Source organism: Cyprinodon tularosa, unplaced genomic scaffold (genome assembly GCF_016077235.1).
Source record: "Cyprinodon tularosa strain WSP-4 unplaced genomic scaffold, ASM1607723v1 ctg977, whole genome shotgun sequence".
Lineage (NCBI taxonomy): Eukaryota > Metazoa > Chordata > Actinopteri > Cyprinodontiformes > Cyprinodontidae > Cyprinodon > Cyprinodon tularosa.
In genome coordinates, this window is record NW_024039759.1 from 109,801 (window position 1) to 126,069 (window position 16,269).

Below are 16,269 nucleotides of genomic sequence, written 5' to 3' on the forward strand. Positions count from 1 at the left end.
GCAGCTATAATAGACGATGTTGATGGCAACCTTGACCAATTTAGTAATTTGACAAACTATGTGTTAATCATTAATTAATGGTCCCTTTTTTTTTTTTTTTTTCTTTTTTTTTTTTATATATATATATTTTTTATTATGTAATTATATAATGTTAATAAAAAAATAAAATTTAAAAATTTATAAAAAAAATAATAAAAATAAAAAATATAAAAAAAATAAATAAAATAAATAAAAATAAAAAATAAAAATAAAAAAATAAGATAAAAATAATAATAATAAATAAATAAATAAATAAATAAAATAATAATTAATGGTCTCATTTCCAATTTATAAATGACGGTTATGATGGTTATTGTAAAGTGTAACCAATAGATCTTATTGTAATTGAAGAGGTGAAAAATTAGGTAAAAAACTTTTTTTTTTTTTACATGTATTTCTTAACATCTGAAGGCTGTTTACAGAGACAGTTTAATCAGGTAATACAGTTAGACTGGTTGCATCCAATGGTTGACCTGCAGGACATGAGCTAGCATGTTTTCCTTACTCATCCCAGCCCATCTCCTAAAATTCACAGCAGATCAAAGTTGGAAAATTGCAAAAACGAAACAATTCAAGCAGTAAACGAGCTGAACGATGATGTCGGAATATAAATGACAACAACAGCAGAACCCGAGAGACTAATGGAGTCATCCTTAATCCCCTATCAGCTGTCAGAACTGAGCAGTGTGTCCCAGCACTCGGTGGAAAACCAGAGGCAATGCATGGAGGATGAGGAGCTGCTGTGAAGAAGCCTTTTGCTCAAATCTTCTCTCTTTATCCTGAGCATTGGGATTCTTTAGCACTGGACACCGCGCTCTAAACACAGACTGAAAAGGAGAGAAATAAAGGGGAGGAGACATTATGTGGTGCAACAAACAATGTCCAGAACGGTACAAAGCACCAGGGTGGGGGTTCCCACAGTGTTCACACTGACCAGGGACCAGAGGTGGAGAGGGCAGGGCAGGGTCCTCAGGACAAAGAGCAAAGGTCAGCTAAGGCTCAGGCCCTCGGGGTAAAAACTGTGATCAGAAGAGCTGAAATAACCTTAGATAGTGACATCATCACCGGCCTGCCGTCCGTCATTTTAAAACGTTAAAAAGGAAGGGACTAAGGCTACGTTCACACTGCAGGCCTCATAATCGATTCCAATTTTTTTGTGAAATACAATTCTTTTGCTTTGCCGTTAACATTTCCAAAAAAATGCAACTTGTATTTGATCTCCTGTTTGAACTGCATTCATACAGCTCAAGTGTCCCGCATGCGCAGTAGAAGACGCAATGACGTCACAAGCGAGAGTGCTCTGTGTTAACGGACGTAAACATGGATGTTAGCGCTGGAGCGCATCTAGTATTAGCATTATCGTCCACCATGGTTCTTGTTTTTCTTCCCAAGATGCAAGATGCAGAATAGTGACCTTTGTTGAGTATTTCATTAATCTCGAAATGTTACGAATTTCTTCTTGTAATGTTACGACTTTATTTCCGAAATAAAAGGAATCTCTAGCCTGGCCCTGATACTCCGTTGAATGAAAAGATCAGATTAAGGTTGCCTATGGACAAAAAAAATAATAATATTCGGGTCACTTCAGGCTGCTGTGTGAACGTAGCCTATGTGAGCTGAAGCAGGAGAGAGTCGGCCTCCTGGAGCGAAGACGGCGCTAACATTAACTCAGCTAATGCTGGTTTTGGTAAAAACTTTTCCTTCCTTACTCTAGAAAAACTTAAAAAGTATTTGACTCTTATTCTTAAAACTTACCCTAAAATATTTTTGAATAAGGAAATTTTATTGCTGGATTGCATTTTTTTCTTTTAAATTTCCATTTGCAAAATGTCTTCTTTGTTTGCCACAATAATGGAACAAAATCGACCCCATATCATTTTAAGATATTTTCCAAATCACTGATTTTCTTTTTTGCCATCTTAGTACGAATGCTTAAACTAAAATGTTGTGTTTTATTTTTTTCTATTATCACCTTGCAGTAAATAATAAAGGTCTACCAGGAGTGGGACAACTTTTACCATGACTTACTATTACTATTATTATTATTATTAGCATTTTTCTCTCAGCTCCATTGAAATAAGCTCATTCAGATTGAGGATCAGCCCGCTGTTCTCTCAGATGAGCATACCTACACTGCAAAAACGATCTAGAAATAAGTAAACATTTCTTAAATTAAGTGTATTCGCCCTAAATTTGAGTAGGTAAATGAGATAGTTTGCAAATGGAATGAGTAATTTTACTCTTAAAATAAAATAATTAGATAATATGCACTTGAAATAAGACAATGCAATTGTGTTTTCTTATTTTAAGTGTAAATTGTCTTGGTCCATTGGCAAAATGTCACTTTTACCTCCTCAATTCAAGAACAAATGCACTTATTTTAAGAAAAAATGACTTATCTAGATTTAGACTTTTTGCAGTGTAGAGTCAATACACAAGATGTCAGACTTTAAACTACCTCAATGGGCGTGTATCCCTTTAGTCATGTACAAAAAAAAAAACTATTTTAGGTCAGATCGCAATATGCTTAAAAAAAAACACCAATTAGCAAGTAATTAAATAGTCTTTTATACATGACTAAGGGGATGCACTGGAAAAACGATCTAGAAACAAGTCAAAATTTCTCAAATTAAGTGTATTTACCCTTTTTTTGAGTAGGTAAATGAGACGATTTGCCAATGGAACGAGTATTTTTATTCTTAAAATAAGATATTTAGATAAAATTCACTTGAAATAAGACAATGCAGTTGTTTTTTCTTATTTTAAATGTAAATTGTCATGTTCCATTGGCAAAATGTCTCTTTTACCTCCTCAATTCATGAACAAATGCACTTAATTTAAGAAAAAATGACTCATCTAGGTTTTTAAAGTCTAATTTTCATACAAAACTAAAGGGATAAATGGGTATTGACTATGGGTATGCTGGTCTGACAGAACACCGCCGGTTGCTGCTAGGTGCAGGCAGGCAGCTATTAGCTTGACTCTTACCATGTTAGAGGACGACGCACATTCCTCCATGATATGATGACCCAAACATCTCAACAACCCAAACAGGCCATTCTCCCCCTCAGGCTGTGAACCTGCCTTACAAACCGGGGTCACGGTTTACCGCCCAGAGCATCCAGACCCCTAGATCACAGCTAAACTGGGGTTGGTGACCAAATTAAGGACGGCTGACCTGATGTGGGTGTTAAGTGGACGTGGAGATGTCATCATAATGGTAATCTTTTAGCGCCCTGGTTCACTGCCCTTTGTCTTCTCCATCCCTATTGGAACACAACAAGCGACTATAAGCTCCTTATCATCACATTACAATTATTGAGGAACTATAGGCTCACAATCAAGAACTATGGCCCTGTGGAGCATGCTCTCCAAAGCAAGGAGCTTTTTGTTTCCAGCCTCCCAGATGGAGAGCTTTTATTATGCATGGCTGCATTGTCTACATGCGGTTGTTCTAGGCAAGAGCGAGTGCAACACTCAGCGGGTTTATTTGCCACCAAACATCTGAAATGCCTCCAACACTTCAGCTTCCAGCTGCATGAGTACTTTCTCAAGAGGCTATTGTCACAGAGTGGATAGCTGTAAAAAAAAAAAAAAAAATCCACGAGGAAAAGAAAAGCATTTCCAAATACTGGTTTTACTTTTACTTCTTTGTTTTTCAAATATTTGCAAAAGCCTTTATACCCTTTGAGTTTTTTATTTTTATTTTTTATTGCTATAAGCATAAAACTGTGATGTATTTTATGTGATACATCGAGTCAAAGGCACTTTGGTAGCCAGTTTATGAAGTAAACCTCGGCTAAGCATAGATCTAAGCAGACTAAAGCGTATTACCCACAGTTCATTTCAGTCACAAAGAAAAGTGATTTTCACAAACTACAATCTGCACCGATTTTTTCAGCCGATTGTTTGTGGAGGGAATTTTGTTTAGTAAACAAAAATTTTATTCTATTCAGTTCAGTTTATTTCTGTATATGTCATCTCAAGGCACTTTACAATTCAACCTGATCATCCAGTCAAATCTAAGGAAAACCAGCTGATTGCATCGACTCATTGACTCTTCAGCAATCCCTCACACTAAGCATGCTTGTAGCGACAGTGGAGAGGAAAAACTCCCTTTGAACAGGAAGAAACCTCCAGCAGAACCAGGCTCAGTGTGAGCGGCCATCTGCTGAGGCCCACTGGGGTTCAAGGAGACAGAAGCAGACATAGAAAAAGAAGCATAGATACAAAAGGCAACTGTCAACCAGCTCCACAGGCGGCCCCGTCCAGGAAACACACAGCCAGGCAGACGAGCTCCGAGCCAGCTCCCATGTCAGAGGATGAAGAGAGCACATCCAGTTAGTCACAGTCAGAGAAACAGGACTACACTGGAAAACAGGCCAAGCTCCAACATCTAGAAACAAAGGTGTTGATGGCAGCAGCACAGCTGATATTTCTCTCCAGGATGGAGTCACAGCCAAACAGGAACAGACCAGATGAAGCTACTATGAGAAAAAGCAGAGAGAGCAGAACGTTAGAGATTGAACTAACAGATTCTGCAGAGTGGGAGAATAGAGATAGAATGAAGCAGAATGATGAAAAAGGGGTCCCTATGTCCTCCAGCAGTCTAAGCCTATAGCAGCAGAACTATAGAGATAGATCAGGATAACCTGAGCCACTCTAACTAGAAGCTTTATCAAAAAGGAAAGTTTTAAGCCTAGCCTTAAAAGTAGACAGGGTGTCTGCCTCACGGACTAAAACTGGTAGTTGGTTCCACAGGAGAGGAGCCTGAGAACTAAAAGATCTGCCTCCCATTCTACTTTTAGAAATTCTAGGAACCACTAGTAAACCTGCAGATTGAGAGCGAAGTGCTCTGTTAGGAACATCAGGAACAATCAGATCTCTGATATAAGATGGAGCTTGGCCATTTAAGGCTTTATATGTGAGAAGGAGGATTTTAAATTCTATTCTGGATTTAAACATATTTCGAATATTTATTAGAATATTTTATTTTTTTATTTTAAATGGAAAATGTTTATATATTTTTCAGGGATCCTGGAAGAACATTGACACAAAGCTAACTTTAGTCCATACGGATGTGACATAGGCAGTCCTACATTATTTCTTTTGCCAGAGGGACAGAAAGACCTGGACTCGTCTATAGACACAATCTACTCCATCTGTCTGCTTCAAATCATCTGACTTCCACAAATAGATCCTTATTTCTCTCTAAAATTATATTCCTCTATAATTCTCCAACACATGCTTCTGTTTTATGAAACAATGAGGAAGGATTTTACGAATAAAAGTGAATTTTCCTTTAAGATTGGTACTGTGAGGTAATAGCATGCATTCAGTGACAGACTGCTGCACCTTAAATGCACCAGGGAGCGTTATCACAGGTCCTTCCTCCCAGCAGCTGGAAGACTCTAGAACCACCACTGTTCCCAACAACCTCAACCAGTTCTTCCATTCATGTTGATTCTGCTCAGTTTCTACCTTAGTCAGTTAAATAACCTGCTGCTGTCATTCTGCACATCTCTGATGTTGCTGCTATTTTTAAATATCCATTACTGTAAACATGTCTACACCCGATCGCCGTTGACCCTTTTTAAAGTGTTCATAGCTAATAATGAAAATTCAATGCATGGAAATTCCACCTGTAAAATGTTAACCAATATAAACATGTTAGACATCGTTGGAAAGCTTAGATTCTCCACAATTCAACCACCAAGTTCATTTTATGGACACCAAAGCCCAATTAACACAGAAATAGCAGCATGTCAGAATGTAAACAAACAAATCAGCCACAGCTACGGCCGTTTGAAGGCGTCCAGAAGCTGTAATATAAATCCAATCTTCAATTCTTTATACTCCATTCCTCCCTAAGGGTCCACAGATTAAAAGTAATCCAGAATATTCGTAATAAAAATATTTCATGATGAGAAAATTGCCCATAATGTCCGGTTATTGACATCAGAAAAGTTAGCTCATCATAGCTAATGCTTAGCATCATGCTAATATTTACTTCCTAATATTTTTTCCTCAGTTGTTAGCCTACGATGTTCGGTGTGGTTCTTTACTTCGTCTCCTTACCTACAAGACAAAAGCATCTTTTTATGACGCGATTTACGCCAGATACAACAGTCGATGAAAACGCACTTCTGGTCACTTCCTGTCAGCCAGTGACACGCGCTATTACGCCTGATAGAGTCCTGCTGTTATTGGTTAAGACCATGTAGGCTGTTTGGCTTTGTAGCCAATGAAATGAGGTTTCAGACGAGCCTGCAAACGGCAGGGTTATATAAGGCAGAGCCGTTTCACAGGCAGCGTTGCATAGGAGTGAAACACACAGCTGAGAGGGGATCAATGCCAGCAGCTCCAAGCTGAATAATAACAACGGTCCTGTTTTATTTTAAGTTTGGATGCTGATTTTTGTTTTATTACAATGCCTAAGGCTGAAAATACAACAAAATACAGCTCAGAAAAGACACTGGGGCTTATTTTACAGGTGCTGGTCATAAAATTAGAATATCATGAAAAAGTAGATTGATTTCAGTAATTCCATTTAAAAAGTGAAACTTGTATATTATATTCATACATTACATACAAACTCATATATTTCAGATGTTTATTTTGTTTAATTTTGATGATTACAAATGACAACAAATGAAAATCTCAAATTCATCATATCAGAAAACTAGAATATTACTGAAGACCAATAAAAACAAAGGATTTATAGAAATGTTGGCCAACTGAAAAGTATGAACATGAAAAGTATGAGCATGTACAGCACTCAGTATTTAGTTGGGCCTCCTTTGGCCTGTATTACTGCAGCAATGCGGCGTGGCATGGAGTCGATCAGTCTGTGGCACTGCTCAGGTGTTATGATAGCCCAGGTTGCTCTAATAGTGGCTTTTAGCTCTTCTGAATTGTTGGGTCTGGTGTATTGCATCTTCTTCTTCACAATACCCCATAGATTTTCTATGGGGTTAAGGTCAGGAGAGTTTGCTGGCCAATTAAGAACAGGGATACCATGGTCCTTCAACCAGGTACTGGTAGCTTTGGCACTGTGTGCAGGTGCCAAGTCCTGTTGGAAAATGAAATCTGCATCTCCAAAAAGTTTGTCAGCTGCAGGAAGCATGAAGTGCTCTAAAACTTCCTGGTATGTGGCTGCGTTGACCCTGGACCTCAGAAAACACAATGGACCAACACCAGCAGATGAAATGGCATCCCAAACCATCACTGACTGTGGAAACTTTACACTGGACTTCAAGCAACGTGGATGAAGTGCCTCTGTTCTTTTCCTCCAGACTCTGGGACCTTGATTTCCAAAGGAAATGCAAAATTTACTTTCATCAGAGAACATGACTTTGGACCACTCACCAGCAGTCCAGTCCTGTTTCTCTTTAGCCCAGGCAAGACGCTTCTGACGCTGTCTGTGGTTCAAGAGTGGCTTGACACAAGGAATGCGACAGCAGAAACCCATGTCTTTCATACGTCTGTGTGTGGTGGTTCTTGAAGCACTCACTCCAGCTGCAGTCCACTCTTTGTGAATCTCCCCCACATTTTTGAATGGGTTTTGTTTCACAATCCTCTCCAGGGTGCGGTTATCTCTCTTGCTTGTACACTTTTTTCGACCACATCTTTTCCTTCCCTTCGCCTCTCTATTAATGTGCTTGGACACTGAGCTCTGTGAACAGCCAGCCTCTTTAGCGATGACCTTTTGTGTCTTGCCCTCCTTGTGCAAGGTGTCGATGGTCGTCTTTTGGACAACTGTCAAGTCAGCAGTCTTCCCCATGATTGTGTAGCCTATAGAACTAGACTGAAAGACCATTTAAAGGCTTTTGCAGGTGGTTTGAGTTAATTAGCTGATTAGAGTGTGGCACCAGGGGCCATCAATTTTGAACCTTTTCACAATATTCTAATTTTCTGATATGATGAATTTGAGATTTTCATTTGTTGTCATTTGTAATCATCAAAATTAAACAAAATAAACATCTGAAATATATGAGTTTGTATGTAATGTATGAATATAATATACAAGTTTCACTTTTTAAATGGAATTACTGAAATCAATCTACTTTTTCATGATATTCTAATTTTATGACCAGCACCTGTAGCTTGAAAAGCAGCAGTTTCCCTTTTTTCTATAGATTTTTATGTTATTTTATGTTTGGAAATATTACATTTTTAATAAACGGATTCTGAAAAAAAGTGGAAAATATTTGCTTCATAAATGTTTTGATGCCATGAAAATGCTTCAGTGTTATTCTGTGGGTCAAAGGTTCAACACCTCACAGCTCTGGAACTGTTGGAGCTACAGGTCTGAAAGTTTCTGCATTTGTGGCTGACATGATGTAGAACAAATATAAAACAACAAGCCTTTTCTCGAGCATGTCTATATTACTGCTGTTTGAAAAAGACCGATCATTTTCAAACATAAAAAAACAACTTTGAGTCATGTCTGAACTGATGCAGCTTGGTCTGTGTTTTACTCGCCCAATTTTCATTCATATATTCAGAAACTAGAAGGTGTTTGCTTTCAAATGATGGATTGCACATGAAATTTGGGCAGACAGTTATTTGCTTTTTTATTTGGTTATGCAGAATAGGTGAAAATGAGGTGAATGTTAACCTCTTACACCCTCAGGGTGTATAAATAAATTTCTGCCTGACAAAAACACACAAAAGTAAATAACTTATAGCCTCAAAGCTATTAGATTTAAGAAGAAACTTTTGGTACCTCTGTAAAGGTAAGATGTCATGAATGGTTTTCTGGTGTCAGCACCATTGTAGCTTTGACCCTGCCTGAAATATTAGGGACAAAATACAAAATATTTTGCATTTTTTGAACCTCGCCAAAATTTTCTTTGAAATAAACATTGCAAAACACTACCAAAATATTATTTATAGCACAAAAAAGTAGTACAGACTTTTAAATCTAAATGTTGTGTAAAAATATACCAAATTTGGACTCAATCAGATGAATCATATTTATTTTAGAATGGTATTAGTGAGAGATTTCTTAGGCGGAGAGGCCATTTTGGCACATTTATCCAGAAATGTCACCAAACTGTGCCAAATGTGTTTTTTACATCAATACTGGGGGTTTGTTAAAATTACGAGGTCATGTAGCAGCTGGACCCACCGGTGGGTCCGTAGGGTTCAAGGGGTTAAACAAGATCTAGGACCTGTGATGCTGTGGGCCAAACATATTTTGCTATTAGCAGAGGGGTCATAAAGGCTATCATGACTGCAGGGTAACAGGATACTGTCAAAATTAAATCTGAACATTTTTATTTGCTAAAGTTTTTTCCAGTGAGAGATTTTGTTCTGACAATGTAAGATTTATTTATTTGTATTTGCTTTTTATCAATGAATGCTTCTCCCTGTACTTGCAGAGCCGGATTACAGAGACAATCCGTGGCCAGTTATGTGCAAATCACATCCTTGAGGTTTCAATATTTAACCAAGGTAGAGGCAACGCAAAGCAAAAAGAAAATCACACCCAGCTTTTTGCCCGCTGTGAAAACACCATATGGATATGGCCGCTTATTGCTGCAGTTAGAGGCGCTTCCACTGTAATAAAAGCTGCTCAAATCCTGCAGACTTCCTTTACGTTGCCTTTTATGGGCCCCCACTAATGTCATTTGTTATATGGGTATGTGAATGATTGCTTTGCCTGAGAATATTTGTTTTTTGCCAGATGGCGCATGCTGTGAAACGTTCCTGTGCTCAGATATGAGAGGTATCAGCTCTGACCTGTCACTGCAGATTGGGGGATTTATTATTTAACGCACAAAAAAGTAGTACAGACTTTTAAATCTAAATGTTGTGTAAAAATATACCAAATTTGGACTCAATCAGATGAATCATATTTATTTTAGAATGGTATTAGTGAGAAATTTCTTAGGCGGAGAGGCCATTTTGGCACATTTATCCATAAATGTCACCAAACTGTGCCAAATATGTTTTTTACATCAATACTGGGGGTTTGTTAAAATTACGAGGTCACGTAGCAGCTGGACCCACCGGTGGGTCCGTAGGGTTCTAGGGGTTAAGAGGTTGTAAAGATCATTTACTCTCCAGACACAGAGCATTTATATTGTAAAAACACTGTACAGTCCTTATTTATTCATTTTCTTAACTTTGTCGCTTATTCTGTTATTTTTATACACTTTCTAAGGTCCACATTTAGTGACCACTTCTTGCTGCTGTAATTTCCCCATTGTGGAGCAATAAATGGATTTACTGTTCTATTCTTTATTCTTTTCTACATATGAATTAAATGAGAATAATTTCATTTTTTAGAACATTTAAGCAACCTAATTAAACTTGAACCTTAGACGTGTCGGCTTACCTGTTTCCTCGATGGACCCAGAAAAGTGCTAACTAGACACGTCTGAACCAAACTTAAACTGTAGCTCATTTTTAAATTTCACATTGCAATCAATTCTATGTTTTTATTATTATGAACATGCAGTGCTTTCCAAGAACTTGATCAGGATTTATTTAAGCCCACTAAAGAGGCAGAGGAGGATCACTTCCTGTGCATATATACAAATAAAAAACATTGACGTAAAAAAAAAAAAACTTATTTACAAAATATAAAAAAATAAGATTCCTGGATTCATTGTCCTTTTTATGGTTTCTACCACGGTCTCCACACAGAGTCTGAAGTGACGGCGGGTGCAGCGGGCGACAGCGGATGGCTGTTTTGGACACTCAGAGGTGTGAGAGCAGCGTTGGGAATAAGAAAAGCAAACTGTCCGTCTGGCGACGCCACGACCTGGAAGCCTCCGTACAGCTTCGGTCCTTCAGGGCAAACCGAGACACCTTTGAGCGGAAGCTGAAGGCCTGGGTGCGCTGCGACCGGCACGCCGCCGGTCTGTCCCAGCTCACCGAGGCCAGGGGTGCTTAGGTTCAAGGAATGGATCTGAGCCACACAGGCAGCCAGGTGGCTAAGGAGGCGGGTTCGGACCTCTGCAGTGACCCCTTCGCACGTGGACAGGAAACGGGTGACCTCCCCGATGCACTCGCTGAATCCGGCTCTGTATTTCCCCAGGTTGGATGGGTCTGTGTTTAATGCAGCTACAGGAGAAGAAAGACGTTAGAAAATGGACAAATGGAGAGACGGACAAGCAAGCAAATACATACGGCACACCTGAATAAAAAATAAAAAATGTGCCAATCATCAAATCACTTAGAAAAGCTCTCTCTAATTAGACCCCGGCCAACTTTCCAAGCAGCTGAATAAAGAAAAGTGAATTTCACAAACTATCTAACACACAATCTGATTTTAATCAATAAAAAAACAGGGTTGCACTGATTTCTAAGCCGACAGATTTAGAGATTATTGAGGGAATTTTGTTCTGTAAACAAAACTTTTCAGGAAATTCTATTCAGTTTATTTCTATAGCGCCAATTCACATCATGTCATCATGCCCAGTGGGCCTCAGCAGATGGCCGCTCACACTGAGCCTGGTTCTGCTGGAGGTTTCTTCCTGTTCAAAGGGAGTTTTTCCTCTCCACTGTCGCTACAAGCATGCTTAGTGTGAGGGATTGCTGAAGAGTCAATGAGTCGATGCAATCAGCTGGTTTTCCTTAGATAGAAAACTTTGAATCAATCTGACTGGATGATCTGGTGAACTGGAAAGTGACCTGAGATGACATGATGTGAATTGGGGCTATAGAAATAAACTGAATAGAATTTAATCTGATCTAAACTTTGTAAAGGTCTGAAAATCGGCCACTATCAGCACTCTAATCTTTTCATCGAAATTTAGTGAATTTAAAACATGTTTCTATTTAACTGGTTTTGTTTCTTTCTTTTTTTTTCTTTTTCAATTCTGATCGGACTTTTATTAGGAAAATATCAGTTAGAATCAGAATAAGTAAATTAGGTGTTTTTGAATTATCATTATCGGTGATCGTCCAGAAAAGGAAATCAGTGCACAACTAAAAAAGAGTTTAAAGTCTTTAAAGTATTTTCGTTTTGTTTTAAATACATTTTTTTTAACTATTTAACTGAATTTAGCATCAATCCATTAAAAATAAAGAATATTAAAGGTCATTTATTCCAGGCGGTTTGGCGATCTGGTTTTTACGGTTATTGTGATGTGATCTGTGAGGTCGCCTTGGGGCCAGAATTAACTAATAAACACATTAATGTGACTAAAACAAATACATTCACCTTGAAATTGTATTTATATATAATACATGATATGGATATCCACTATAGCACTGAAGTGAGAAATACACAATGAAAAACATAAATACATTTAAGATACATTTACTTTAATACCAGTATATTTTTTTATGTCAGCAAACCATCTGCAACTGATTTTAATCTTTATACAGTAGGCGAAACTATTTTAACCCATCTCAGGAATCATAGAACATTTTTAAATATGAGGGTTTTTTTCTGCTGTTTATTTCCCGGTTTTGAATATATTAATAATAAAACACAAAATGACAAATTCTGCCTGTTTTAATTTACAATTTTACTGCTTCTAAAACAAAATAGCCTACGATGGAGTTTTAGGGCAAGGCTAGAGATTTTTTTTTCTTTAATTTCAAGAATGATTCTTCAATATGAGAATAAAGTTGCAACATTACAAGAATAAAGTTGTAAAATTACGAGAATAAAGTCTTAAAATTACGAGAATAAAGTCGTAATATGACGAGAATAAAGTCATAAAATTACGAGAATAAAGTCGTAACATTACGAGAATAAAGTCGTAACATTACGAGAATAAAGTCAAAAAATTATGAGAATAAAGTTGTAATATTATGACAATAAAGTAGTAACATTACGAGAATAAAGTCGTAACATTACGAGAATAAAGTCGTAATATTACGAGAATAAAGTCGTAACATTACGAGAATAAAGTCATAATATTACGAGAATAAAGTCGTAACATTACGAGAATAAAGTCGTAATATTGCGAGAATAATATCGTAATATTACGAGAATAAAGTCGTAACATTACGAGAATAAAGTCGTAATATTGCGAGAATAAAGTCATAAAATTACGAGAATAAAGTCAAAAAATTATGAGAATAAAGTTGTAATATTATGACAATAAAGTAGTAACATTACGAGAATAAAGTCGTAACATTACGAGAATAAAGTCGTAATATTACGAGAATAAAGTCGTAACATTACGAGAATAAAGTCATAATATTACGAGAATAAAGTCGTAACATTACGAGAATAAAGTCGTAATATTGCGAGAATAATATCGTAATATTACGAGAATAAAGTCGTAACATTACGAGAATAAAGTCGTAATATTGCGAGAATAAAGTCGTAATATTACGAGAATAAAGTTGTAACATTATGAGAATAAAGTTGTAATATTACGAGAATTAAGTCGTAACAATACGACAATAAAGTCGTAATATTACTAGAATAAACTCATAACATTATGAGACACTTCTAAAAAAAAATAAAAAATAAATAATGTTACAGTTTTTGCCATTTACTTAATCATATTTAGTTACTTTAACACAATTGTTTCATGTTAGCAGAGTAGGACATAAAACAATTATGTTAAAGTAAGTAAATATGATTGAGTAAATGCTAAAAGCGGTTGCATTATTTTTTTCAGTGTATTATAAGGGGATTTTCCAACCAGAAATTTGAGTCATACAAATTGAATCGAGATAAATGATGTGAACATTTCAGCTCTTTCAGGTTGAGTTATATTAAATATAGAACTATATTAGATCATGAACTGTTGTCCTGGTTTTTTTGGGGTTTTTTTTTTTTTGTTAACTTCTTTCTGGCCTCGTGAAAAAAAAAAGAAAAAAACGTTCCCTCTGTGTCACTTAAATGAATTTGTTCTAAACTTGCCGATGGATGCATCATCAGCACCAACGATCTAAAACTGGAAGGTAGAGCTGCAACAATTAAATGGATTAATCGATTAATGAAAAAATCGGTAATTAATTTAGTAATCGATTAATCATTATCTGGAGAATAGAGACTGTAAAAAAATGCCTTTAGCTGACAGAGCGACTCACTAATTATTCCAAAGTTGTAAAAATATATAAACTAACATTTTGCATTTAAGATAATAAATACTTTTCTGTCAGTCGGCTCTATCCAGAACTCCTCAAGGGGAAAAATCTTCTTTAAAGAATCTTCAGCTATGAGCTGATTAACCAGTTTCTGTCGATGAATCGATTTGTAAAATAATATTTCGTTGCAGCCGTGCTGGGAGGCTGGGCTTCCATACCTGTGGTCTGAAGCCGCTGCAGGTTCCTCAGGTGCTTCACAGTCATCTCCAGGATGTCCGCCTTCTCCAGCTTGGAGTGTCTGGAGCTCTTTAGAAAAAAAACAATCAATAGGTAAACATTAAATAAATGGCACAGTGGTGTTTTTAAAGTTCCTCCTCCTTTTTGGTTAAAAGTCATCTTCTGACAGAAACAGGGAGGTGCACTGCAAAAAATTTAAATCTAAATAAGTCATTTTCTTTTAAAATAACTCTTTTTTTTATTGAACTGAGGAGGTTAGTGGGAGACTTTGCCAAGCACTGCAAAAACTATCTAAAAATGAATAACAATTTCTTAAATTAAGTGTATTTAACCGTAATTTGAGCAGGTAAATAGGATCGTTTGCCAATAGATTTAGTATTTTTACTCTTAAAATAAGATAACTAGATAACAAGCACTTGTAAAAAGACAATATAATTGTTTTTTTCTTATTTTAAATTGTCTTGTTCCATTAGCAAAATGTCTCACTTACCTCCTGAATTCAAGAAAAAATGCACTTATTTTAAGAAAAAAATTACTTATTGAGATTTAAATTGTTTTTGCAGTGAGAGAATTTACGTTTAAAATAAGAAAAAAAACAATTGCATTTTCTTTTTTCTAGTGCATATTATCTAATTATCTTATTTAGGAGTAAATAAATCTCTTTCACTGGCAAATCATCTTAAATTAAGGATAAATAAACTTATTTCTAGATCGTTTTTGCAGTGTGCTGATGGCAGCAATCAGAGCTATAAGTAGAAGGAAGCAGACAGAAGAAAAGTGGTCCCTGAGTCCTCCAGCAGTCTAAGCCTATAGCAGCATAACTCCTTACGTCTTTCCTGAGGGCCTCCAGGATGAGGGTCTTCAGCTGACCCAGGCTCTCATTGATCCGGGCGCGTCGCCGCTTCTCCATAATTGGTTTAGAGGACTTGCAGAGGAAATAAACCGCAGTTAGTTTTTGCTTTCAGACTTCCTGTTAAGCCGCAGGCGCTCAGGGATCCTACCTTTCTGCTCTCTGACGGGATGCGGGGTTTCCCCGGTGTGACGTCCCCTCTGGCCGGGATCGCAGCCACAGCGGATGGGGAGGATCTTTCTAACGTTCCTGCTGGCATGGTCAGGTCAGCAGAACAACCGAAACCAAACAGTGAAAGATAAAGAATGAAAACAGTCCTTCCGTCTCCTGCAGCCCTCAGTCCGCTCTGCCTCAGACTCACAGCGCTGGACTCCCGGCCTCCGCCTTTATAGCGCAGCATGATGCGCACGCGAGCGGCTCGTGTGACATCTCGGGGTTCCCTCTTCCTGTCCAATAAGCGCGCGGGATGCGGCGCCTGGGAGCTCGCGAGCTCGTGCTCCGAAAGATTTACGTCAAACTGGTTCATCTGCGAGGATCCCGATTAAAACGAGGTTCACTAAATATTGATTTTCGATATATTTTATTCTGATGCTGCACTGCAAAAATGATCTAGAAATAAGTAAAAATGTCTTAAATTAAGTGTATTCACCGTTAATTTGAGTAGGTAAATGAGATAGTTTGCCAATGGAATGAGTATTTTTACTCTTAAAATAAGATAATTAGATAATATGCACTTGAAATAAGTCAATGCAATTGTGTTTTCTTATTTTAAGTGTAAATTGTCTTGTTCCATTGGCAAAATGTCTCTTTTACCTCCTCAATTGAAGAACAAATGCACTTATTTTAAGAAAAAATGACTTTTCTAGATTTAGATTTTTTGCAGTGTGGTTGTTCACTGCAAAAACAATCTAGAAATAAGTAAAAATGTCTTCATTTAAGTGTGTTTACACTTAATTTGAGCAGGTAAATTAGATGATTTACCAATGGAAAGAGTATTTTTACTCTTAACATTAGATAATTAGATAAAATGCACTTGAAATAAGACAATACAATTGCGTTATATTATTTTAAATTTAAATCGTCTTGTTCCATTGGAAAAATGTCTCTTTTACCTCCTTAATCCAAGAAAAAAT

At 37.0% G+C, this 16,269-nt stretch overlaps 1 protein-coding gene across 1 annotated transcript; it reads right to left on the bottom strand.

Annotated features, from left to right (window-relative positions):
- Positions 1-10,489: 10,489 nt before the first annotated feature.
- LOC119777015 (transcription factor HES-1-B-like) lies at positions 10,490-15,493 on the bottom strand. The gene is made up of 4 exons (XM_038275747.1): positions 15,288-15,493; positions 15,116-15,211; positions 14,268-14,355; positions 10,490-11,115 (listed from the first exon to the last, which is right to left on the bottom strand). The coding sequence occupies exons 1-4, from the start codon at positions 15,393-15,395 to the stop codon at positions 10,676-10,678; spliced, it is 732 nt and encodes a 243-aa protein (XP_038131675.1). The 5' UTR covers positions 15,396-15,493; the 3' UTR covers positions 10,490-10,675.
- Positions 15,494-16,269: the final 776 nt, after the last annotated feature.

Bases quoted from the DNA above. Each gene is read 5' to 3' on its own strand.
- LOC119777015 (XM_038275747.1), bottom strand. From the start codon at position 15,395: ATGCCAGCAGGAACGTTAGAAAGATCCTCCCCATCCGCTGTGGCTGCG. The intron at 15,212-15,287 runs GTAGGATCCCTG...TTCCTCTGCAAG, and splicing joins TCCCGTCAGAGAGCAGAAAG to TCCTCTAAACCAATTATGGA. The intron at 11,116-14,267 runs GTATGGAAGCCC...CTTCTCCTGTAG, and splicing joins GCAGCGGCTTCAGACCACAG to CTGCATTAAACACAGACCCA.